At 40.0% G+C, this 26117-nt stretch overlaps 1 protein-coding gene across 8 annotated transcripts in view; it reads right to left on the bottom strand.

The window, feature by feature from the left end:
• Positions 1-26117, bottom strand: part of Hmbox1 (homeobox containing 1) — a 156395-nt gene that overhangs the window by 76740 nt on the left and 53538 nt on the right. For all 8 annotated transcript variants that reach the window (XM_008828114.3, XM_008828116.3, XM_029561119.1 and 5 more), the window contains exons 2-3: positions 19683-19762; positions 7530-8006 (exon numbers count right to left, since the gene is read on the bottom strand). In XM_008828114.3, coding sequence (XP_008826336.1) covers positions 7530-8006; positions 19683-19705 — 500 coding nt within the window. In that variant the 5' untranslated portion in view covers positions 19706-19762. The remainder of the gene's footprint in view (positions 1-7529; positions 8007-19682; positions 19763-26117) is intronic.

Raw genomic sequence — 26117 nt, forward strand, 5'->3', positions numbered from 1 at the left:
AGTTATGAGCCGAGCAAGAGATTACTTCAGCATCTGTTTAAGGTGGCTTTAGCACACAAATCAAATCATTTCCTTTCTGATATAATGAAAAATTAACTTGGAAATTTTTAAATAACGTATTGCATTTTAATATACCATATGATCTTGGACAATGAAACTGTATTTGAGAACAATTCTTCATCTTAAATAAAAAATGTGCTTTTGAAGAGAAAATGAGCAAATGGCATTTTCTTGACTATGATTTAAAATTAAATTTAAAACAGTTTACTTTAAACAAAATTCACCTAGAGCACACACTAAATCATATAGGATAGGCTCAACTATTCCAACAGAGAAATAAGCTGTTTGTGAATTATTCACAGCCTTGCAGTATAGTATTATTAAAGGACCATAGCAAGACAGAAGGGATTCCCAAAGTCTAAACAATTAATTTACCAGCTCCAAGAATATATTTTAAAATACTATGCAAATTTCTAAAGTACCCACAAACACATACACACCCAAAATTGTTTTCTGATTTACCACAGAAGCCTTTTTTGAAAGAAAAGATAAGCTTAAAAAAAAAAAAAAAAAAGGCTAGAAATGTAGTTCAAAGATGGACTGCCTAACCAGCAACAGAGGACCCTGGGTTCCCTCCCAGACCTTCTACCCCCTGAAAGACAAAAACCTGTCAGCACAAACCACTTAACAAAGGTTTCAACAAGAGGTAAAACAAGATTAACCCCCTTCAAAAAGCTTTCATTTTAAATTAGTGTGTATTAATTGCACAAAATGGTTTCACTATGACACTTTCACACATGTATATAATTTGATAAAATCCACCTCATTACCCTCTCTTGTCCCCTTCTCCAGTCCTGCTGATCCCCTTCCTCTTCCCAGATTTTCAAGGTTTTTAAGGGACTCAGTGGTAGTATGTCTGCCTAGTGTACACAGGACCCTGGGTTCTAGCTCTAGCACTGAAGAAAAAAAAAAGTTTTAAAACATTTCCTCTAAGCACTATAAAAAAATTGAATGATATTAAGTATATACACATATATGCACATAATACATAAATCAAAATATCTCTGAAATAAAAAGTTTTGAAATTATAAAAGCACCACACAAACTTTGACTACTATTTTTTATAAAATAATTAAATGGGATCCAAAGAAAAGAACAAATGATCAAGTGTAACTATGTGAGACGGAAGTAAACCCCTGATAGCAGGTACTTTAAAGCAGTGAAGGACCTACTTGGGCTCACTAGGTATTTTCATTATAACAGCCATCCTCACTGGGTCCAATTCCTCTTAGAGACACAGGACCTTCCATTCAATTGGGCTAGCTTGTCTTGCAAACTTTCAGCCTAGTCTCCATTCCTTCATTCTGCCTCTCCTGTAATTGCCTTCTACCTCATGAAATCACCAGTTTGTTAGCGTTAAAACTTCATTACACCAAATCTAATTCTCTCATCTCTGCTCCTTACCTCCCTCTCTCCCTCTAGATTTGACATCTTCCCTAAAGAGAATGAATCTCTTCTTCCTTTCCTTATAAAATCTCACAGACCTCAAGGCGTTGACCCTCAAGTCTTAATGAGTTAAAATATAGAGAAGGCCAATCATTTCAGATTTCATTGTTTACCACCAACATAAGCAGCCACATGGCTTGAATCTAACCACTGAAAGTGCCTATCTCTTCCTCCTCCCCCTGTTTTCAAGGGTCTAACACTGTACTCATCTGGGGACTCCCACAGCAGGATGAAATCCTCTTGTTCTAGCCTCGTGGCTGTTGCCTTCACAGCATGTTAGGCTTTCCACTGCTGCCCACTGCGTTTTAAAAGCATATGAGAAAGAATTCACAAGGAATGCCTTTTTGATAAATCACTTAACTTAAAAAAAAAATTTGGATAGGGTTTTGCTAAGCAACCTAGGATGTCTCTGAACTAGAGATCTTCCTGCCTCAGCCTCCAGAGTATGAGCTACCACCACACCCTGCTTCTAATGCTCCCAGCCTTTTATCTTTAAAAGGCACAATCTTGACTTTAAGCCAAGAAACTGGCTACTTTTCTTTGGGGTCTTTTTGCCTTAACTGCCTAGCCAATTGCTACCTTCCATTCTTATCACACCATCCTCTGAAGTTGGGCCTCTTAGGAACATACTCTGTTCTAAAGACCAAAAATGTCAAAAGTATTTGGGAGCTCTTATTTAACTCCTAAAAGATTTTAGGCTTACCTCTTCAGAGGGAGGAATGTTAGAGCAGCAAAAAGCCCTATTTTTTTTTTTTTAAAAAAAAGAAAGAGTACACAAAGTTGTCAGGAAAAAGTGATGAGGAGATATGGGAGGAGTTGGAGGGGAGGGAGTGGGTGTGGATTTGATCAAAACGCCTTATATGAATGTATGAAATTCTCAATAATTTTTTTAAGCTAAAAAAAAAAAAAAGGCACGATCTTGCTATGTAGTTGAGGCTGGCCTTGAACTCAAAGCAGGCTTCCTGCCTCAATCTCCTGAGTGCTGGGATTCAAGAAGTGCACCACCACACCTGGTTTTCTGGTCACTTTTCTTTTTTTTGGTGTTTTTGAAACAGGATCTCCTGTAGCCCCAGCTGGCCTGGAACTCACTATGTAGACCAGGCTGGCCTTGAGCTCACAGAGATCCACCTGCCTCTGCCTCCTGAGTGCTGGGACTTCACAGGCATGCACCACCATGCCCGGCTCTGTTCACCTTTTTAAAAGGCACACTGTTAACTGTCATCTATCTAGAGAAGTCCTCTCTGATCTTCACAGCTTAAAAAGAAGGACCTCTTTTCCTAGGCTAACTCTAACATTTCAATTATACCATGTATATGCTGCTATAGTCCTTGCTCCTAGTCAGGTCTCATCTTTCCTACTAGCCCTAAAGTCCATTGAACAAAGATTCTGCCATATCCTCATGGGGTTGGCAGACAATAAAACTTAATTTGTTAAATGAGCGAAAAAAAGATCTGTGGAGACAAAAGGTTGTAAAATGCAAAACATGATCCAGATAATTTATAGAAGAGCTTTAAATTCTTATTTTCAAGTAGGGTTAAGTTTCCCAAATCAGGATGGAAAAGTTATTTATGGAGATTCAAAATGACATTGATTTGTTTTCTGGAAGGAGGAATATTAAAGGCCTCATATTTAAAAATGATATGCTTTAAGATGATTCATATTTCCTGAGTTAATATGCACTGAACAGCTTTCTAGATCTCTTAGAGGAAGCTACCTAAAAGTCACCCAGAGATGAAGCAATACTTACCCAAACAGCATAGTTTACACTTGAAAAATACTCATAACATTCTACCTATACAGATACAGAGAATGATTTTAACAGCTCACATTTAAAGAAAAGCTGTTCTATAAGCATAAGTAATAGAAAGGGCCTAGGTCAATACCTCCTTATCACCATCTTACAGAACATACATATTCTATCTGTGCAAGTAAATACAGGCTGAGAACCCCTCATCTGAAATGCATGGGACAGGAGCATTTCAGTTTTGTCAGATAGGGCCTGAGTTGAGTTGGTTTTTGTCAACTTGATACAAACTAGAGTTACCTGAGATGAAGGAACCTCAATAGAGGAATAACCTCCATCAGACTAGCCTGTGGGCATTTCTGAGGCATTTTCTTGATGTGGGAGGGCCCAGCCCACTGTGGGGCAGTGCCATCCCCAGGCTGTATAAGAAAGGTAGCTGAGCAAGCCAGGGGATCATGCCAGTGAGCAGCATCTTCTGTAGTCTCTGCTCTGTTTTCTGCCTCCAGTTCCTGCCCTGCCTGAGCTCCTGCCCTGGTTTTCCAGGACTGTAACCTGTAAACTGAAACACACTCTCTCTACCTCAAGTTGCTTTTGGTCACGGTGTTTATCACAGCAACAGAAAGCAGACTAGAACAGGGCCCAATACAAAATTCAATTATGTTTCACACATAATTTACACGCATAGCCGGAGTATAACTTTAGACGGTATTTTAAATAATGTTGTGCCTAAGAATGTTTCGTGTGATGGAATTTTTACTTGTGACATGGCAATGTACAGGAAATTTTGGATTTTGAAGCATTGTGGATTTCAGGTTTTCAGATTAAGGATATGCAACCTGTACTTTATTAAGTTAGATCTATAGCTAACTTGAAATAAACTTTCAGAATTTTGGACAAAATACTTACAAAATTTAGCATTTGGGTGATGGACGGTAATATGCTTGGTATATAACATTGTTTAGTAATTCTGGTAAGCCTCACTTCAATCATTTCATAATAAATACATAATAGCACAGAAAAACATTGATATTCACTATATTGGCAGGTGTAGACACACATTCCTATTCATATATTTACATGTTGACAATATGCCTTTAATACAGAACCCATCTTCATTCTTCGCTTTGAGTTCTTTGAGTTCTTCCTAAAGCGCCACAGGCAACAACTCCCTGAGAATTTACACACCACTTTGGCTTTCTTCTGCTGCTGCTTTTCTGATCCTAATTCAGACTTAGAAAAAGTATCAGTTACTTTCTTTCTGATTTTTCAACAAATTGATCAAGGGTACAGTAACAACCTGATGAAGGTCTACAAACACAAAAATCTCCAGTATGTACCTTGAAATTATATAATCCAATGTAGATTCACTGGAGCATGAAATCTGAGTGCCCCGAAGGCTGGGGACTTGAGCAAGCGGGGGCAGATTTTACACACAGCAAAGGAGGCAGGAAGATACCTGGGCATGTGCACATCCTGCAAGGATCCCCACAAATTGCAGCTTACTGCCAGGGCACCAGAGTGGAGTGACCAGCAAGGGCAGTCTATCACAAGATGGACACAACACTCAGAAGGAGCTACTGTCCAGACATTTTCTCTAATATCTCAGCAGATAAAAATTCGGTAGTAAGCCGGGCGTGGTGGCACAGGCCTTTAATCCCAGCACCTGGGAGGCAGAGGCAGGTGGATCTCTATGAGTTCAAGGCCAATCCTGGGGGGGGGGGGATGGGGACGGGAGGAGCGTGGCCGCACATTATGCCATTCACACTGTACCTGTAGTTAGATTAACCACTTTCCTAAGGTCTACGAATCTCTAAGCATGAACAATTTCAGGGGCAACACACACCAGCAACACAATAATAAAGACATGGGATATAATTTGCATTCAGTTGTCTAACAATCGAGTTTTCTTGAGCAAATTACTTTTTCTCATTTTCTCTAACCTCACAGCATGGCTGGAATGACTCTAAATGTGAACAATCACTGAACAAACTTGTCTCAGTGTCCCAAGGAAGCCTGAGAAAGGTGAGAGGTCACAAGGAGCAAGGCAGGAGTGAGAGATAGCTCAAGGAAGGGCTAGGGACCCTGGATGTCCCTGAGTAGTGGGGTGGACAGACTTGATTAAACGTCAAAGGAGCAGTTCTGAGCAAGGACCAGAGAAAGAGAAAAAGATGGTGTCCCAGTCATGCAACAAGAGCACAAAAAGAAAACACAGAATTATGTGCAGAATCGGACCTAAGTGAATGTGTCCAAAGAAAAGAAGCTAGCATTTGAAAATAAATTTTAGTATATAATCTCTAGTCTAGATAATTATAAACTCATTAAATTTTAGTGAGTAAAGTAACTTACTTGTCTGATGGGTCCCCCTTTTTAGGCTTTACATGGTAGCTGTCAGAAGAAGAGCTATGGCTGGGGATGGGACTCAGTGGCACAGCACATGCTTATCACAGATGAAGCCTAGGGTTCAATCCTAGGACAAAAACACTGAAGCAACAGGAGAGTTTGGGCTTTCCTCTTTAACAGGTGCAAATGAACGAAAACCTAAGCGGACCTCTTGCATTTGTGAGTGCTAAAGCTTGTCAACGCTGACTTGCGGCTGCGTGGAATACTATGATTACAGATATTCCACTGGAATCTAGATACAATAGGCCAGGTACCCCAGAATTCTACATATTAAACTCTACCCTGAAAAGCAGCTCAGAGAGTTCCTTTGTCTAAAGGCTACCTCCCCACTGTGGTGTGCGGGAAGGATCTCCACACAGCACTATTAAATCACTATTCTTCTACAAGCTATAAAATCTTTAGGAAGAGTTATAACTCATAATTATATATCTTATTTTTATTTCCGACAAATCTACAACTTTGTCATCTACTGTAACTAGTTTATCTGCAGGCTCTCGCCCTTCCCAACAGTGCACCTTGACTTCAGTGCTGTTTCTAAAGACCTTTAAGTTCCCCCACTCCATCTAAAAGAAACAAACCATTTAGCAAAGAAGTAAAGGCTTGGAGCATGTGCACTGCCTCCAAACACGCACTGTTACCGCCATGGCTGAGCGCTTACTGTTTCTGCCATGGACTGGTTCGTTGGGGTTGTTTTTCTTTTGGTGATTTTCAAACTCTCTATAGGCAAAGCTTCCCCATAAGTCACTTTTGTTTCATGGCAATCCTTCTGCCTCAGCCTCCCAAATTCTGGGATTATAGTCATGAGAGACCACACCCAGTTTACATTCTTCTCAAACTGAAGACTAAAAGTCTTGCCTTACCTAGTAACTTTCACTGTTTCCTTAACTTTAAATACAATTAAATCACTATTCTTCTACAAGCTATAAAATCTTTTTCATGTAAAAGTACTTGAGATTTCTTTTTTCTTAGTGTGTGTATATGTTTATGTGTGGGGGCACACCTGTGCCATGGTGTGCATGTACTTAAAGGACAAAACACGAGAGGTGGTTCTTTCCTTCCACCATGTTGGTGCCAGGGATCAAACTCAGGTTGTCAGGCAGCAAGCACCTTTACCCACTGAGGTATCTCACAGGCCCAAAATTCTAATATTTCAAAACTGAGGAGATTGTTTAAGGTATAGGCCAAACATCATTCAACATATTAAGTCCATACTATATACTAAGGGAAGTTCTCAGTCCTGGTGTGTACAATGGAAAACACAGGTCTCTTACCTTCAAAGCAAAACAGGTCTTTGTTAATTGCCTGGGTTGAAGAAGGCAATTCTTGAAGGTTAAAGGTATCTGCTTACTGGGTAATTGACGATGTACATGCGCATGTGTGTGTTGCATCTATTGCTCATATTAGAACTTTAGCTTTTTAGGGAGGGCACAAACAGTGTCTATGTTTCTTCTTAAATAGGAGTTCTTACCCAAGATTTGTTCAAACTGTTTCATTGACTAAAATGCTGCAAGGGAAAATGAATAATGTACATATTCTGTATCAAGAGAAATTTATCTTCTAACTCTCAGAAAAAGTATTTATAAGAAAAGAATTGGGATTACCCTAGCTTCTGTTAGAAGGTATCTGCTGAAACAGAGGACGGTGCTTCTAAAAATCAAGGGATAAAGAGAATAGAAAAAGCTTACCACGCAGGAAAGGGCTGAAGTAGAGAGGAAAAATCCCGGATTTAAAAAACAAGCTTTCAATTTTTCCTTTCATCTCAAAGAAGGGAGAGAAATCACTGTTCATGTGGGCAAGCGGCTGAAATGCAGCCTCATATCTCAACACCATCTTACAACATTGATGCTTTTAGGAATTCTGAAAAAGCAAAGTAACTAACCTCATTAATTCTTCCACTTTATCATCTACATCTAGGTCCTCTTCTGAGGCTTCAAAACTGTATGACCTCTGGCCCATGCTGTTGGCATGGTAGCGAGATGGTGATATCTTCCCATTGGATGTGGACAATCGCTCATTGCTCTCCCTGCCATTTTGATTGGTAGTGCAAGGCTGTGGGGAGGTATCATAACTGTTGCTAGGTGATGGGGACATCCCCGAGTGCTGGGTCTGTGTGGAAGCTGTAGCTGTTGAGGAAGATGCAGGAACATTGTTGGTGCTGTTCCCATATGAACTTCCCCCGTAGCTGGACCTCCTTCCAAACTTGTCATTATGCTCTTGATCAAGTCGGTCCAAAGTTTCCAAGGCATGAAGAATTTCATGTTTAGTCATTCCAGTACGCCGAAGACGTTGAAGTAGATCTATCTGTTCTATGGTAAATCTGGGTTCATCTGTATAGTGAGACATGGTTTCCAGCAAACTGGTTGGGGGGTGGGGGTGGGGAATAAAAAAAGAAGTCTCTTTATTGACAAATGACAAGGAACATTTCATCATCAAGAATCCTTGGGAGAAGATGCATTATCACTACACTGACTCATTTCATTGAAAATAAAAGGACAGGGGCTGGACAGATGGCTCAGTCAGGAAATTACTTGTGTAATGAAGGGGACCTAAGTTCATTCTCCAGCACCCATGAAAAAAAAAGGGAGGACCAGGCACTGCAGCACACAAAATATTTTCTTAGAGTGAAAAACAGTATTTTGTTGAAGAGAGTTGTCAAATAATAAAAATAGCCACTACTTAATTTCCTTCCTTATAAAACCTGACATTTTGCACGCAGGCATCACTTACATACATGTAGGCAAAACATTCATACAAATAAAATAAAAATGAATTTTAAGGGCTAAAGAGATGGCTCAGCAGTTAAGAACACTGGTTGTTTTTGCGGAAGACCCGGGTTCGAATCCCAGCACCCACATGGTAGCTAACAACTGTCCGTAACTCCAGTACCAGGGGATCGACAGCCTCTTCTGACCTCTGTGGGCATTGCACGACATGGGTGTACTTACCTACATGCAGGCAATACACCCATACACATAAAATAAAAATAATAAAAAAAAATTTAAAAAAAAGAATTTTAAAGATTAAAGCCAGGCATGGTGGTGCACACCTTTAATCACAGCACTCATGGGAGGCAGAGGCAGGCAGATTTCTCTGAGTTTGAGGTCAGCAGGGGTACGGTGAGACACTTTCTCAAATCACAAAAAAACAAAACAAAAAACAAAAAAAATACCCCAAAATAAAACAGACAAGGGGCTGGTGAGATGGCTCAGCAATTAAGAGCACAGGCTGGTCTTGTAGGGGACCCAGGTTTGTTTCCTAGCACCAACACGATAGCTAATGACCTTCTAGACTCCAGTTCTGGGGGAGCCATTGCCCTCTCTGGCCCCTGTAGGTATTACAGGTTGCAAGTACACTTACATACATGCAGGCAAAACACTCATACATATAAAATACAAACAATTTTTTTTTAAACCCTGACTTTTGAATTCAAGATTCTTTTAAAAGTAGTAACCACCTCTATTTTAATTTATATTGCTCTGGTCCCAAACACGATGCATACTGTAGTAAACCAGGCACACCCTAGGGAGAGATGAGCCTAAAACTTTTTAAGTCCAGGCTGCATTCTTTGCTAAAGGGAGGGGTGCTAAAAACAGTAGCTCTGATAATCCCTGTCCTACAGAACACTTTCGAGACTAGCAGGAAGAAAAGTGGCCAGTTCAAAAGTGCAGGTTCCTGCTCTGTGGGAAAGTGTCTTGGTCAACAGCTCATCTCCCTGTCCTGAACAAATAACTCAGCTATCATTAGCTAAGAGATTAAGCCAGGTTAAAGGTTTACTCCTGAGCTAAAAGTTAAAAGTTTGCCATGCTTTTAGTCCTAAGAAAGAAAACATTGTGGCCAATAAATTACTGGACAGGCATTGGTAACCTTGAATAAAAGTTTAAGCATCCTGCTGGCAACAATTATCAGGCTATATGCCCTGTTTCTTTGTACCCTAAATCTTTGTAAGCGACTGCCGAACCCCACGTGACTGCCACTTATTTGTAATGTATAAAAACCCTCTGAATTCTCTAATAAACAGCTTGTTGTAAAGACACAAGTCCCAGGGTCCAAAACTCTGTTGCCAGTTGGTATCGCCATCCTTCACAAAAGTGAGGATCCCTGCCGAGCAAGGCACACTTGAGTCTCTCAATAGTATATTATAGAGCAAACATGCAGTAAGTATTTGCTAAGAGAAACAGAGGCTAAGAGATCTTCCTATCCACTAAAGGCAAATGTGCTCTAGGTCAATTCCCTGAACTTTCTTCATACCTCTGTTCTAAAATTTAACTGAACAGTCACTTCCCAGAAACAGGGTTAAAAATTTCATATAATTTAATCTTACCTAATCTATACAACAATTCTCTGTAGTAGACATTACTTATTTCATTTTAATATTGTTATGAACTAGTTAAAGAAACTAAGGATTAGAATACTTTTGTATCTTACAAAAAGTTTAAAGCCAGGCCTGATGGCACAAAGATTACAACTTTCAAGGCCTGCCTGGGGGCAAAGACTGAATTTAAAGCCATCTTGGACAACTCAGAGGCTCTCTCAAAATGAAAAGTAAAAAGTGAGCTTAATGGTTGGGAGCTTGGCTAGCATGGGTAAAGCAGACCCAATGTTTAATCCCAAGTACTGCAAAGGAAACAAAAAATCTAAATACGAAGTATAAAATAATCATGGCAGAGGCCTATGTGTCACTGACTCCAATAGCATACATCACTATACTTTTCAATATAGTGTGGGTTCTCAGCATCAACAGATTCAGGATACAGGTTATCATACTCCATTAAGTCTTGAGTTAAAACCAGTCATACAAAACAGTTCTCATTTGGGGCTGGAGAGACAGCTCCATGGTTAAAAACACTGGCTACTCTTGCAGAGGACCCAGGTGTGGTTCCTAGCACCCAGATGACAACACCATCAGAAACTCCAGTTCCAGAGGATCCAATGCCATCCTCTGGCCTCTACTGCAGTGCACACACATGGTGCACTTACATACATGGAACCAAAACATACAATAAAGATAAAATATTTTTTAAAACACCCAGTTCTAAAGTAGGCAAGGTGGTTTTCGAAAGTCTTTAATCCCAGCACTCAGGAGGCAGAGGCAGGTGGATCTCTGTGAGACTAGGCCAGCCTGCTCTAGATGCACGTCAACAGAGGAATGGATGAAGAACTTTATATCTTTATATTTAAAATATAAAGGAGCTTTATTCAGGCATAAAAATGAAACTATGTCATTTTTAGGAAAATGCTAGAAATGGCGATCATCGTGGTACTCAGAAAAAGAAGTAACTTGTTTCCTTTTAGCAGAATCTATTTAAACATAAACATAAAGCCTATGAGAGTAGAAAAAGCATTACAGGGGGACAAAGAGTTCTAAAGTTGGGGGGAGAGGCTAGAGAGGGTAATTGGGGGAAGACCGAATAACATGTGTTTCCTTACATGTAGCGCTGCATGTGCGTGCTTGTCTTTGTATGTCTGTGCATGTGTGACATTAAGGCAGGTGGGAGGCTATTTGGTGAGAACCAGAAAGAGGCAGGGAGAATGGGTAGGGCAGGGTAGCAGGGGGTGAATGTGAATGAAAATGTCATAACGAAACCATATCTACTTCTCATCTGAAATAGCATCTTCAGTTCACCTTACATGTGACAATGGATTTACATCTGGAGTCTATATTCCACTTTGTTTTTTCAGAAATCAGGGATTAGAGAGATGGCTCAGAGGTTAAGAGCACCGAGTGCTCTTGCAGAGGACCCGGGTTCGATTCTCAGCAACCACATGGCAGCTGCGGATTGTCCTTAACTCCAGTTCCAGGGGAATCCAAAGCCCTTTTCTGACCTCTGTGGCATTGCACGACACGGGTGCACTCACATACATGTAGGCAATACACTCATACACATAAAAATAAAATAAAAAGCAGAAATCTAGAATTTTTATTCTAAAAATCTCTAGTTTAAAAACCAAGCCAGGCATCGTAGAAGATGCCTATAAACCTTGTATGTGGGAGGCAGAGGCAGGAGGACTGTGAATTCAGGGCTAGCCTGGGCTACAAAGTGAGTGCCCCCTGTCTTAGAATCAATCTCAATTGTTCTCTATTTCTCTCCTTTCCTCCCTCCTTCCACTCACACACTGTGTGAACCCAACCCAAACTAATGTGCTATGGGCCATCTGTATCCATGGGCCCTACACCTGTGTGTGTGTGTGTGTGTGTGTGTGTGTGTGTGTGTGTGAGAGAGAGAGAGAGAGAGAGAGAGAGAGAGAGAGAGAGAGAGAGAGAGAGAGAGAGAGAGAGGGTCTTTCTTACAACACTCATTTTTTTGTGACAAGCTATCCATAAGAAAAAGACCTTTCTATTTTCATGACATGATATGCCTTCTTTTTTTATGTGTGTATATGTGCACATGTGCGTGGGGGGGGCACGGATCCCTTGGAGCTAGAATTACAGGGTTTGTAAGACATCTGATGTGGGTGCTGGGATTTGAACTCTGGTCTTAATGATTAACAGTAAGTACTCTTTTTTTTTTTGAACTTTCACAGAGATCCCTCTGCCTCTGCAAGAACTAAAGGCCATGCCCGGCTTTAAACAGTAAGTACTCTTAACCTCTGAGCCACCTCTCCAGCCCTGATATTCCTTCTTGATTGCCTAGGTTCCTCCTCCAAAATGTTAAGAGTTGAAGATGTTTTAAATATGAAAAGATGAAAATAAATGTACTAGCCGCCTAGATCGAGCATTCCCTTTTCACAACACTTGCATCATTATGCTCGTTCCTCTGTCAATCCATCGCCCAATTTGCTGCATTTGGATGGACTTCAGAAACCTGTTACAGACATTTGTACATTTTCCTCTAAAAACTTCAGTGGACATGTGATTAACTACAGATTAGTATTTGCTCAAAGTGTTCTTTTTTATTTTTGAAGGATACATATAAAAGTATATAGATCTTATACTTTCTATGAGCTTTTGGAATCTGTGAAGCCAAAAGCTGTATGAAGACACAGACGCTGTGTCCTTCCCTCAGGCACTGCTCAGCCCTTCCCTCTTCTTCCTAAGAGGGAAACAACAGTCATTCCCCCACCATAGACTAGTTTTGCCTGCTCTACAATCTTGTATTTACTCTCCATTTATTCATTTGTGTAAAATTTCTTTAATTAAACTTAGGTTTTTCTGAGATTCAATGGTGAAGTATCTCAGAAATCTGTTCCTTTTCATTACTGAGTGCTTCACTGCAGGGTGACTCCACACCTTTACCATTTCAATGGGCGAGTTCCAATCTGGTCTATCCTTCCTTCCTTCTTCCTTTTTGAAAAATTTGGTTCTTTTTTGACAGGATCTTGCAGTGTGGCCTAGGCTTGCCTCCAACTGCTGAACACCCTTATATCTGCCTCAGGTGCTAGGATGTACGGGCCTGCATCGCCTCCCCAGATTAGTACAACTGCATTCAGCTAGCTCTCTCTTTAGCTTCTTTCTATAATTTATTACTATTTGACTGGGAGAGGAAACTTTTGACCACAGCACCTGACTTCTTTTGGTTCCTGTCCAGTTTTTCAAAAGATCTATACCCCTTGCTTAACACAACCTATCAGTATGAAATTTGATAGGGCTGGCAATGCTCTGTGTCTGAGCTTTGTGATCCTTATACACAACATCCCCTGGGAAATTCACCAAAGCCAGAAACTACTGATGTGTGCTCTTCGGTACTGTATTATACCTAAATGTAAAGCTTCTTTATTAAGAATGTTATTTATTATTTTTATTTTATGTGTATGAGTACGTTGCTCTTAACCACTGAGCCATCTCTCCAGTCCCAAATGTAAACTTTCTGGAAAAAGCTATGTGAACACTTACTTTCTTAATGGCTTATGAGAGACAGAGTTCAGTTTCTGTTCTCTTTAAATCCTCAACCTTTTATTCACTTTATGGAGCACTTGGTGATTATATATTAATCCCAGAAAACTTTTTAATAATTTTTAAAAGATTTACTTTATGTGTATGTATGTGTGTGTCTATGTGAAAGTATGTTCACATGTGTGGGGGTGTCCAATGAGGTCAGGAGTGCATCGGATTGCCTGGAGCTAGAGTTACAAGCAGTTGTGAGCCACTAGATGCTGGAAAATGACCTTGGGTCCTGTGTAGGAACAGTATGCACTCTTATCCAATGAGCCATGTCTTTAGCCCAATTTGATTTTAAGTAGCTGCCAGTACAAATAATTTATCCTTAATTACTGGATTGACAAATTCCAGCTTCTAGTCATAATTATTTTCTTTTGAAAATAAAAGACCTGTTTTGGGATCTTCAGTTCCCATCCAATCAAAGCACTTCATAAACTTCTTATTTTAGATATGTAACTTTAAGAATTATCTTATTATATAGGTGAAAAATCAATCATATTTTCTTAACCTGTTTAATCAGAGTAGATAGTCATATACAGTTATTCAAACGTCTCTGTTTGAAACAGGATTGTCTATTACCAAAAAGTTGCATGCACAGTATCTGAAATAATACAATACTTCATATCATTTAGGGTTTACTACAATTGGAAAACACTTTCATTCCAAAGTCACAAGGGAGAAACAGGACTCACTTAGGACTTTGACTGCCCAGAACAGCCAATCGTGTCTAAGCACGTGCTCTTGGGCAGCCACTCATAACTACCAACTTCTGGTGAACAAGCTGCGTGCAGGAGTCTAGACTTGGCTCTCTTCATACTTTCCCAGCTAGACTGTGGTAAGACAGTGACTAACTGCTGAGCTACGGAAGATGTTCTGGTGACTTCCTCACACAGAGAAGCAGCTAGCTAGTTCGAGAATGAAACAGACAGGCCAGCAAGCGCTGAGAACGGGGACGCAGGGCAGCATCACTCCTCAGCTACTGCACTCTGCTCCTCTGGACTTACATGGAACAATATGCTCCCTGTACACTTTCCCTTGTTTCACTGGGGTGTCTGCAACTTGTACCAGGCAAAGCCCCTACTGCAAAGACAGCCAGAGCTAGATAGACCTGCAGCTGCTGGACTGGAGTGGGCGACTGTAACTGTAAGGAATGGCAGGGCTCTTGAGTGGGTGTCACACCAGGCATACTACACTAAGATGCAGCATTTCATTGAGAAAACACCAAGAACAGAAGCTTGCTTGGATACTGAAAATGCTATTCCAATTGCATTAGTATAAATGAAGGGATAAAACAACATTTTCAATTTGTTGTTTTTTGTTTTTGTCTTTTTTTTGGTCTTTTTGAAACAGGGTCTCCCCATAGCCCCAGCTGTCCTGGAACTCACTATGTAGACCAGGCTGGCCTCGAACTCACACAGATCTGTCTGCCTCTGCCCCCCAAGTACTGGGACTACAGCCATGCGCCACCACGCTCTGCCAACATTTTCAATTTGTATTCCTCATAATTTATCCACTGTAAGCACATCATAAAATTCTGGCAGGAAATGACCTATAAAGGTCATCTAGATCCATGATATCAGCAATCCTTTTTTGTAACAAAGATGACACATAAGAGCTAAATTACTTTCCTCATGCATAAAGATCGCTCGCTCAATAAGGAATGGTTTTTGGTTTAAATTACTAATTTGAATGCAGACTCAGATAATAATAGTTGAAAATACTGTGAGAGTTTTGACAATGCAATAACACAAAGTTTACAACATAAAAGAACAATTCAGTTCAGGAATTATGGCTGGGTTCATAAGTTGATATTGCAAGAGCACATTATATCATGAGACATTAATTGTATTTTGCAATAATATCTAAAACATTCCTTGGATAAGCCGAGAGGACCAGTACGTAGTGTTATAAACTATATTCCACAAATGCGTACAAAAGAAGAGGCTAAAGCATTCAGAAATGACTAACATTGAAATCATGGGGGCAAAAAGCACATTATGACCTTAATTGTAGAGCATCAATAGCTAATAAGATTTTATGAGTAATTAAGCCCTCTAGTTGCAGTCTGCTCTTTTTATCTTTCTTATCAAGAATGGCTAGGCAAAATCACTTTTGTTTAGCATCTGTGGCACTCCCTGTAGAAGGATCTAGATTCTAGAGGCCAGCACCATACTCATCAACCAGATGGACCGGGCCCTTCTTACCATATGCACACACTGCCCTGTCTCCATTATGACTACCATTAAAGGACTGGCAATTTTAAAACAAGAAAATGACAAATAAAAATAAAAGATATTTTATTGGAAACTGAGCTTCATAGTGAGTAAAAATGATTCTATAATTTAAATCACTAGACGAACAGACTCAAGCCTAACAGTCTATGACTATGATAAAAGGAGCTTTGTTTGTTTTTTGACACAAGGTCTCCCTGTAATCTCACTGGCTGGAACTCACCAGGTAGACCAGGCTGGCCTCGATCTCACAGAGATCTGCCTGTATCTGCATCCCCAGTGCTGGGGTTAACAACAAGCCCCCCACCCCCAGCACAATGAAAAGATTGAGAGAAATATGATGTTCCAGTATGTCAATCACACTTCAGCAGTTTTAAAATTACCACTGATTGAGTTCTTTAAACTTGTAACCATTTTGGGGCTGGAGAGATGGCTCAGCAGTTAAGAACACTGACTGTTCTTGCAGAACTCCCGGGTTTGAATCCTAGCATCAACATGGCAGCTAACAACTGTCCATAACTCCAGTTCCAGGGGATCTGACAGCCTCTTCTGTCCTCCACGGGCACTGCATGACACGGGTGCACTTACATACATGCAGGCATAACTCTCATATATATAAAATAAAAATAACAAATAAAATATTTTAAAAAATTGTAACCATTTTATGCACATTTGAAAAAGAAATCTGTTATGTAGCTTTGAAGTGATTCCAAACACATCAATGACATACATTTTCTCTGATAAGAAACCAGTGTGTCTCCCTTCCACCGTAGACCCTGACGTCTATCATCCCAAATACAGATTCTTAGAGCGACTCCCTTTCTTCTCAAAGTGTTAAGTTCTTTGCTTGCCACACAGCTAAAAATGACATCAAATACACAGTCCCTCTGCCTTCCTGCCCCAGTGCTGGGATTAAAGGTATACACAGCCAGAGAATATGAAGTCTTATCAAGCCCCTCAATGCAAGAATTTGGAATCAATACCTCTCCATTTCAGAATTCTCCTTTCTTTAAGAATGTCGCATTACATCTCAACAGACCCCATAGTAAGATACTGACTACACCTACTGGCCTTCAACATACATATAAACTAAAGAGCTTGACACACTTTGAGAGCTCAGGCTAGGACAGGCCTCAGAGTTTTGAAGTTTCACCCGCAAACACCAGCTCTGTCCTCCAGCATCAAACAACCTTTGTAAAACAAACAAACAAACAAACCAAACTTATTGCTATTTTTATTTGTTAATAGATTTTTTTAATGTTTTACTTTCTATTTTGAATTAACTTTTAATTAGACAATACCACTCTTGTATGTAACACCCTGCCTTCCATGTGTTCATGCCTGCAGCAGTCACAGCACACTCTGAAGACAGCACCCCACTGCACTGCTCCCTATCTTTTGGCTCCCACTGTCCTCCACCTCCTCTTCTGTGATGCTTCCTGGGCTTCAGAGGGGATGATACAGAAGTCCTGCTTAGAGCCAAGCAACGTGACCACTATGTGCCTTCCTCTCTTCAAGACTTCAATAGATCGGCTGTGGTGGTCAACTAAAGTTCACTCCTGGAAGGTTGCGCCCCAATCACAGACGAACTTCCCACAGAAGTCAATTCTACATTAACTGAGCAATGAGACTTCAAGAGTTTTGGAAGTTACTTGTGCTTAAAATACATCAACCACATCCATCAAGCACACTCCCTGTGACATCCCTTCATGCTATTCAATTCCTTCTCAAGAACTGTGAACTTTGTTGGGTGTGGGGACACATGACTATAATCCCAGAACTTGGGAGACTGAGGCAGGAGGATTAGGAGTTCAAGGTTATCCTTGACCACAAAGCAAGTTTCACGGCAGCAAAGGCTACATGAGATCTTGACTCAAACAAAGAAAGAAACAAAAAATAACTGTGAACCTCAGAGGGGGCGAATCTCTTTTTTTGTCAATAACCTGTGTGATTTGTGAGATCATACTTTGATCATCTCTTCATTTCCAACACAGACAAGAAAAATCCAAGTTAAAAACATGCAAGTTTGTAGAGAGAGATAAACATTTGCTATGGAAGAACCAGGCATGGTGGCACACACCTATAATCCCAGGACTCAGGAGGTTGAGGCAGGATGGTTGCTAGTCCCAGGCCATCCTGCAGCATACAGCAAGCTCCTGGCCATCTGAGACTCTAGTGAGAGCTCAGTCTCAGTAAAGGGAGAAAAGAGAAGAACAAAGCAGCAGGGAGGGCAAGGCCGAGACAGACTGCCCCAGACGCAGCTACTGAGCAGTCAGGCAGCACTTCCTGTCATCTGGATCTACTTCCTGTCATCATTTGGATCTATCCCAGACTTTTCAGATCACAGAATCAATGGGCAGGGACAGGGGACAACGTGATAGACCCCAAAAGTAAACCATAAATAATAAAGAGAAAACCAATGTTAATGTCTACTTATTAGGTTATAGAACTGTCACCAAAATGGAATTTAAGTGAAACAGACTCCACCAATTTTTAGAAAATACTTATGCTAAAGGCACTTTGTACTAGACGCTAAAGATGCACTTAATGAGCTAATAGATACTTTATCCTCTCTAGTATCTGAAATTCCCGGAATACTTTTATTCAGAGGCCTATTTAATATGAACTGGTGGTTACAGTTCATATCTCAGCACAAGAACATTCTCAAGATAATACCACCATCTCAATTTGTATTTCTGCCTGACTCCAGGAACAGCTAGAAACAACTTTAGCTAATAGGCTTAACTGCATTATCATCCCCAGAAGGTAAAGAGTGTTGGCTAAGGTGTTGGGAGTTTGCACACAAGGCACAAAGACAAAACACTTCTCATATTCTGTCTGTAACAAAGACTCCAACACCAGCTCCTCTAACAGTTGGCTTCTACCTCACAAGCTCAAATAAATATGGGGCTGGGGAAATGGCTTAGTGGCTAAATGTGCATACTGCCCTTACAAAGGATCCAAGTTTGGTTCCTAGCACCCATGCCAGGCAGATCCAAACCATAATTTCACCACCAGGGAGGAATCTGACACCTCTGGTCTCTGCAGGCATCTGCACATTCATGAGCATGCGCACACGCACACAAATAAACCTTTAAATATTGTTTTGTTTAAATGAAAAATTGATGTCAAAATACAAAGCTGAAAGTAAAAATGGTTTTAAAAAATTAACCATTAAAGTCTTTTTCTAAAAAATTCTTTGTTCTTGGGCTGGCAAGATAGCTCAGAAGGTAAAGGTCCTTGCCACCAAGCCTGGTGACCTAGTTAAATACCCAATGCCTACATGTAGAAGGGAAGTGCCAACTCCCACCAAATTATCTTCTAACCTCCACACACATGCTCTGGCACATGTACATAACCCTCCTCCCAATAAAGAAATGAATGTAAGGCTGGAGAGATGGCTCAGTGGTTAAAGAGCACTGGCTGCTCTTGCAGAGAACCTGGGTTCGATTCCCAGCACCCACATGATGACTAACAACTGTTTGTAACTCCAGTTCCAAGGGATCCAATGCCTTCTTCTGATCTCCGTGGTCATTGCATGACACAGGTGGATTTACACACACACATAGGCAATACACTCATACACATAAAATAAGTAAGAAAATATTATAAAAGAAATAAATGGGGCTGGAGAGATGGCTCAGTGGTTAAGAACACTGGTTGTTTTTGCAGAAGACCCGGGTTCAAATCCCAGCACCCACATAGCAGCTAACAACTGTCCATAACTCCAGTTCCAGCGGATCTGATGGCCTCTTCTGTCCTCCATGAGCACTGCATGACAAAGGTGTACTTATCTACATGCAGGCAATACATTCATACACATAAAATAAATAAAAATATTCAAATATGAATCATAACCCCTATCATTTCTTGACTTTATTAAGGTGATGGACAGGATGAAAGTTGAGAGGAATTAAATACTTACACCACTGGAAAGGAACTGAGCATACTTTACATGAGGTGGATCAATATCCTTTTCAGAGACAGTCAGCGTTATTTACCATTCTGTAGAATAAACACAGAAAATTGAGAAACATTTATGTCACCCAGTATTGAACAAAAAGTTTAATTATGTAACTTAAGGATACTCAGAGTTAACAGTAAGTTATCATTTTATGCAAAATTATTTTATAATAGTGAAATCAAACACTGAATTTGAGTAAAATTTAGAAAACTGGAAAAAAGATATTCATAGCTTTCCAAATGATTCCCTTTACTCGGGAGGCAGAGGCAGGCAGATCTCTGTGAGTTCAAGGCCAGCCTGGTCTACATAGTGAGTTCCAGGACAGCTGGAGCTACAGGGAGACCCTGTCTCAAAAAGACCAATAAATAAATAAATAAATAAATAAAAAACAAACAAACAAAAAAACAAATAAAAGCAATGAGCATCATAAAATTTGTTGCCAGGAACCAGCCACAGAAGCAGATTTAAACTAACATTCAGATAACCTTTAAAACACAAACTAAAACAAAGCAAAACTGGAGATTGAACCTGGGCTCTCCTGTATCTAAGCAAGCACTCTACACCGAGCTTCACCCCCCAGCTTTCAACTACTGTCCTCCTAATAGTATCAGTGTACTCGCTTTATCTGCAGGGCAAATTCTGGGCCTCTTTCTAGATGGAATGCTTCTTTTGTTGCTTATATAATCTAAACTGGCTTAATTCTGCTAGGTCTCAACTCCCACATCTATGAACAGAGTAGCATATAACACTTCAGAGCTACTAAAGATGTTAAATAGGAGAGATGAAGCACTTTACAAACTAACAGTGGTAGGAGCTATTATCACCAACTTAAAACGCCTTTAATCCCAGCACTCGGGAGGCAGAGGCAGGTGGATCTCTGTGAGTTGAGGTCAGCCTGGTCTCCATAGTGAATCCAGGCCGGCTGGGGCTACAGGGAGACCGTCTCAAAAAGACCAAAAAAAAAAAAAAAAAAAGAAAAGAAAAGAAATACCTGCTGCTGGGCGTGGTGGCGCACGCCTGTGGTCCTAACACTTGGGAGGCAGAGGCAGGTGGATCTCTGTGAGTTCAAAGCCAGGCTAGTCTACGTAGTGAGTTCCAGGCCAGCTGGGGCTACAGGGAGACCCTGTTTCAAAAAGATCAAAAAAAAAAAAAAGAAATGCCAGGGCAAGAAACATGGCTCAGCAGTTAAGTGCACTGGCTGCTCTTCTAGAGAACCTGGGTTTGGTTTCCAGAACCACATGGTGGCTAACAGCCATCTGTAACTCCAGTTCCAGAGGATCCAATGCCCTCTTCTGGCCTCCAAGGGCATTCCACACAAGTAGTGCAGATACATGCATGTAGGCAAACACTCATACACATAAAATTTAAAAATCTAAAATTTATTTTTAAAAAGATAAATACCCCTTTGTATTTAGTTGACTAAATACAGTGCACATTAGTAATGGAATCTTCTGATTTCTTTTTTGTTTGATTCACTATTGAGACATGTTCACTTGTTTCGATTCAAACATGTAGGGGTGTGCACATGCATACAAGCACGCATGCGCACGCGTGCGCGCGCGCACACACACACACACACACACACACACACACACACACACACACACTCACTCACACAGCTCCTAAAAAATGCTGATACTCCAGATGATCACATTTGGGAATTATGTAAAATTATTTGTGCACATGTATAAAGTGATTCTAAAGTGGAATAACATGAATGAAGTCATCTTTTACAGTAAAATGCAATCTAGCTAGATTTAAGAACCAAAGATCACAAAGATCGAATTTATTATCAGTTTCAAGCCATAATCTTTAGAGGCAACTATAGCCACAAATTCTAGATTAAGATTAGAAATTAGATAAAAATTAATTAGTAAAAATATTGATATGAAAGATTCACATTAGAATATACATTTAGCATTTAATTATTTTAAGTAAGATCAAAGTGCTTAACAGTGACTAATGATACATGTGGAATGTACATAGCAAAGTTAGAAACTCTGCATATTTACATATTGCAAATTGCAGCATTAATGAAGTTCCTGTAGTTAATCTTCCAGCTGATTAAAAAAAACCCTGCCCTTAAAAAAGATGTAAAGTACAAAGAAAATCTACTGAAAATACTGCTGATTGCATTTCCCAGGCAAAGGAAAAACATTTCTTCTTACATTATATAAAACATAACATAAAAAATGTACTATAAAGACAAAGGTAAAAAAATAAACCCCAGCAACACACCCTGCAACAAATACCTTCTACACACACTGCTAACAAAAACTAGAAACACCAAGACATAAAAATTAAAAAAAACAAAAACAAAAAACCCTAAACAAATCAGGTAAAATATCTGACATGTACAGAAGGAACAAATATGAAAGATTATAAAATACTAGACATTAGGGAAATAGATACTAACAATGTGCTAACACTTTTGTGAAAAAGAAAATGACCTTTCAGAGGTACCTGATCTAACTTACAAAAACCACTCAGAAAGAAATCTCAGAAAATACATACTTCCATTTACAATTCTACTCAAGAATCCACTGCACAGAGTTGAAAGTGATTGTGCCTAAGTGTGTCAGAGATGTTCAGTTCCAACTATGCTTCAATTTCTCGTTTACTCAGTTATTTGCTTATTCATTTCCTCATTTCATTATTATTATTTTGGTGTACTGGGGACTGAATCCAGGGCCTCATGTGTGGGTACCCTACCAAGGAGTTACATGTATCCCTAGCTTGTCTCCTCAAAGACTTGTTTCAACCTGTACAAGAATGGTTAAATAAACTATAAAATACTTTGACTTAACAATGCAATCATTAAAGAATAAATGAAGAAAATTTCAGGTAACTTTGTGGGAGTTGCATAATGTAATTCTAAGAAAATAAAATGTAACTTAAGTTTTGTGAGTGGGTATAAAAAAATTGCAGTCAAAAAATCCATGTTTATGTTAGTGTGCAATACATAGACACAAATATATGCTATAGCTATGTGCACAAGTGTGGGAACAAAGACAGGTGGCCAAGAGGTAAGGACTTGTGGTGAAGGATGAGAATATCAAGTAAGGGTTAAAGAATGTGTGATTAGATGAATAAAGAAAACAGGACTTTATTATATGGATGTGTGTGCATGCAACAGGAAAACGCATATACTCAGTAAAATCATAGCAAGTCTACCATCAGAAATGGACTCGGGTACCAACAGGTTAGTTAAGGTTACCCACTGTTACATAATCTCAAGCTGAGCAACCAAAGAAGTTTATTGTTAGCACTACTGAGAAAAAATATAGACAGAAAAGTTCATCAGGAATAAGAATCTGCAGATACTGGGCCACCAGTGGTAAGAAAGCCCTTTCCACAACGTCTCTTTAATATAAAAAGAGGAATCTATATAGGTTGGGAATACACAATGTCTGGGAAGCAAAGTGTTTCAGACTCAAGCAGTTCTTGGATTTTGGTACATTTCCTAGGACTTTACTAGCTGATCGTCTCTAATGTGAACACCTAAAATCTAAAGTGTTCTAAATCTGGAACTCTGTCATACTGATGAAACGGTAGAACATTCTGGATTTTGGGTGTCCAACCTATATAAGGTAAAGGAAAAAGTGAACAGCAGGAAGAAAACAAAATTAAGCTGGGCATGGTAGTACGTGGTCATAATCTAAATACTGGCGAAAAAGCAAACAACAGAAAACCATAATAAAGGTGCTCTCCCAATCAAACTCCTTTTTCATTTTTTTCTTGAACGCCATCTGTCTTAGTTTGTTTCTCCGTTGCTGTGACAAAACACTCTGACCACTACTAACTTTGGGAGGAAAGGCTTTATTTGTCTTACATCTCCCAGGTCACAGTTCATCAGGGAGCCCAAGGCAGGAACACAGTGCAGGACCCTGGAGGCAGGAGCTGGAGCACAGGCCACGGAGGAACACTGCTTACTTGGCTTGCTCCCCTGGCCCCTACTCAGCTTGCACTCTTATCCAACACAGGCCCACCTGCCCAGCAGTGGCACCACCCACAGTGGGCTGCTCCCTTCCACATCACTCAACAATCAAGAAAATGCCCCACAGACACGGCCACAGGCCAATCCAATAGAGGCAATTCCCCAACTGAGGCTCCCTCAACCCGGGTGTGTCAAGTTGACACTAAAGCCATCCAGCACACTGTCTTACATTTCTGCATATATTTAAATCTTTAGGATAAATTTCTAGCAGAGAAATTACTGGGGCAAGTAGTACATGCATTTGTAATGAAGTTACCTGAAGAAGCTACATCTATACTGAGGCACCTACACACTGGTGACTTTGGCTGAGCAGCATACCATTTTTGTGGAGAAATGGAATGCTTCAGGTCAAATGCAAAATTATCCTGGGCAATTCTAGGCTCTCAAATAGCCAAGGTAACCGATTTTTCTTCTTGACTTTGTATTCTAATTAATAGATAGAAGTTCTCAGAATGCACCCTTAAGCTTAGTGGATCTCTACCTTTCACCAACCCTAAAGCTGAACCTGCTAAGGCAGAGAGGCACAGCTCTGCTTAGGCCCCTGCCTGCTGCTCCTATAAATAAATGTTCGAGTCACTTTTAGGCTCAATGTCACTCTCATAGTAACGAGGCCACAGTAACTCCTGTTTGGTTCAAAATAAACTTTCCCACTCTTTAAAGTGGAATCATTCTTTTTGTTAACACATCTTAAACATGACAAACTATCTTCCAAAGAAGAACCGATGTATACTCCTATCTTTGAAAGCTGTTTAACTGCAAACTAAGTAGTCAATGGTGATTTACAACTGAATTTACATTGTGTGATTTGATGTTGAGTTACTATTCCCTCTGTGTCCCTCATAAGGCACAAACATAACTGAACTGAAACAAAAGCACACACAACTCACAAGGCTCAGGAGGGTCCTAAAGCTTACAAGATTCACAAGGCCTCTCTTCCCAAGGTCAGATGAACAGTGAGCACTGCTACGGACAAGAATTACTGAGCTGCCTGCAGATTATTTAGGGAGTCCCAGAAATGCAGCCTCCCTGTGTTCCTCGCCTGTGCTAGATAGGGGTTCAGAAATGCAGGTATCTGGGTTATCCATGTTCCTGCAAGCAAATCCTCACCCATACTCCTGTAAATGCAAACTCACTGGTTCACTAAGCTAGACTTATGGTGTGCAACTGTTTCCACTGCCTCAGTGCCCTGTCTGGGGTGAATAGATCTTTGTTTGTGCCTCCCTAGGAAAAGTTATATAACATTTGGCATGTACCTATTAACTCAATAATGGTAAACACAGAAAGGGCAGACTATTTAAACCAAGAAAGAAGGAAAGTAGCAAATAAAAAATTTTAAAAGGGAAAGCATAAGAGGGTTAAGCATTGGTTTAGCTGTAGCACAGGCAGCAAGCAAGCCAGTGATGCAGGTGACAGGGACAATGAAAAGACTTATCCCTAAAACCCTCAACCCCAGATCTGGATTCCAAAAACAATTCTCACAAGTACAACAAGGTCACTGCAGAGCCCCTTTTAAACTGCTCCTTTAGACCCTGTCAAAGGACAAAATTACACTTGAAAGACCTTAACTGTCTTTTTGACTCTAGCACAGAGTAACACTCCATTCCATCAAATAGAGTTCAGTGAGTCAAGCAGAGGGGTTGGTTGACTGACAGAGGGCTGAAGAGAGAAACAAAAAGCAAGTAGATTCGTGTTTTCAAAGTTACTTCCCTTGTAAATGGGGGACAGGGAAACAGAACAACACAAAATTTCTGTTTAATAGCACATTACTTTATGTTACTGTTTTTTGTAAAGCCATTAACACCAAAGGAGCTTCATTATGATGCCAATTAAGACTGGAAGCTCTGGGAAAGTTCTCCACCATCTCTTTAATCTTTGCTTTCTTTCTGGGGAAGTCAGATAAACAGTTCAGCTGGACTTTGATTGGAGTCCACTGAGGCCTAGAGGAGAGACTTAGTCCAAAATGGCAGCTTCCTCTAGCTTTTATCTAATAATCAACATAAGCCTTAGTTTTACTTATCTAAAATATCTGTGGAAAATAAAACTAAAAATATTTTAAAATGAGAGGTACATAATTCTCAAAATCCTACAAATTAGATACTGTTGGTATATTCAAATCACAGATTATAAAATAACTGACTAGGCACATATTTTTTTAAAATATTTTATTTATGATTTTTATTTTATGTGTACGAGTGTATTGCCTGCATGTATATGAGTACACCTGTGTTATCCAATGCCGCGAAGGTCAGAAGAGGGCTTCGGATCCCCCTGGAACTGGAGTTAACGGTTTGTAGTTGTCATGTGGGTGCTGGGAATCGAATCCAGGTCCTTTGCAAGAGTAGTCAGTGCTCTTAGCCGCTAAGCCACCTCTCCAGTCTAGGCACATACTTTTAAAATTA

The sequence above is a fragment of the Nannospalax galili genome, unplaced genomic scaffold, assembly GCF_000622305.1.
Source record: "Nannospalax galili isolate Female #2095 unplaced genomic scaffold, S.galili_v1.0 scaffold612, whole genome shotgun sequence".
NCBI classification, from domain to species: domain Eukaryota; kingdom Metazoa; phylum Chordata; class Mammalia; order Rodentia; family Spalacidae; genus Nannospalax; species Nannospalax galili.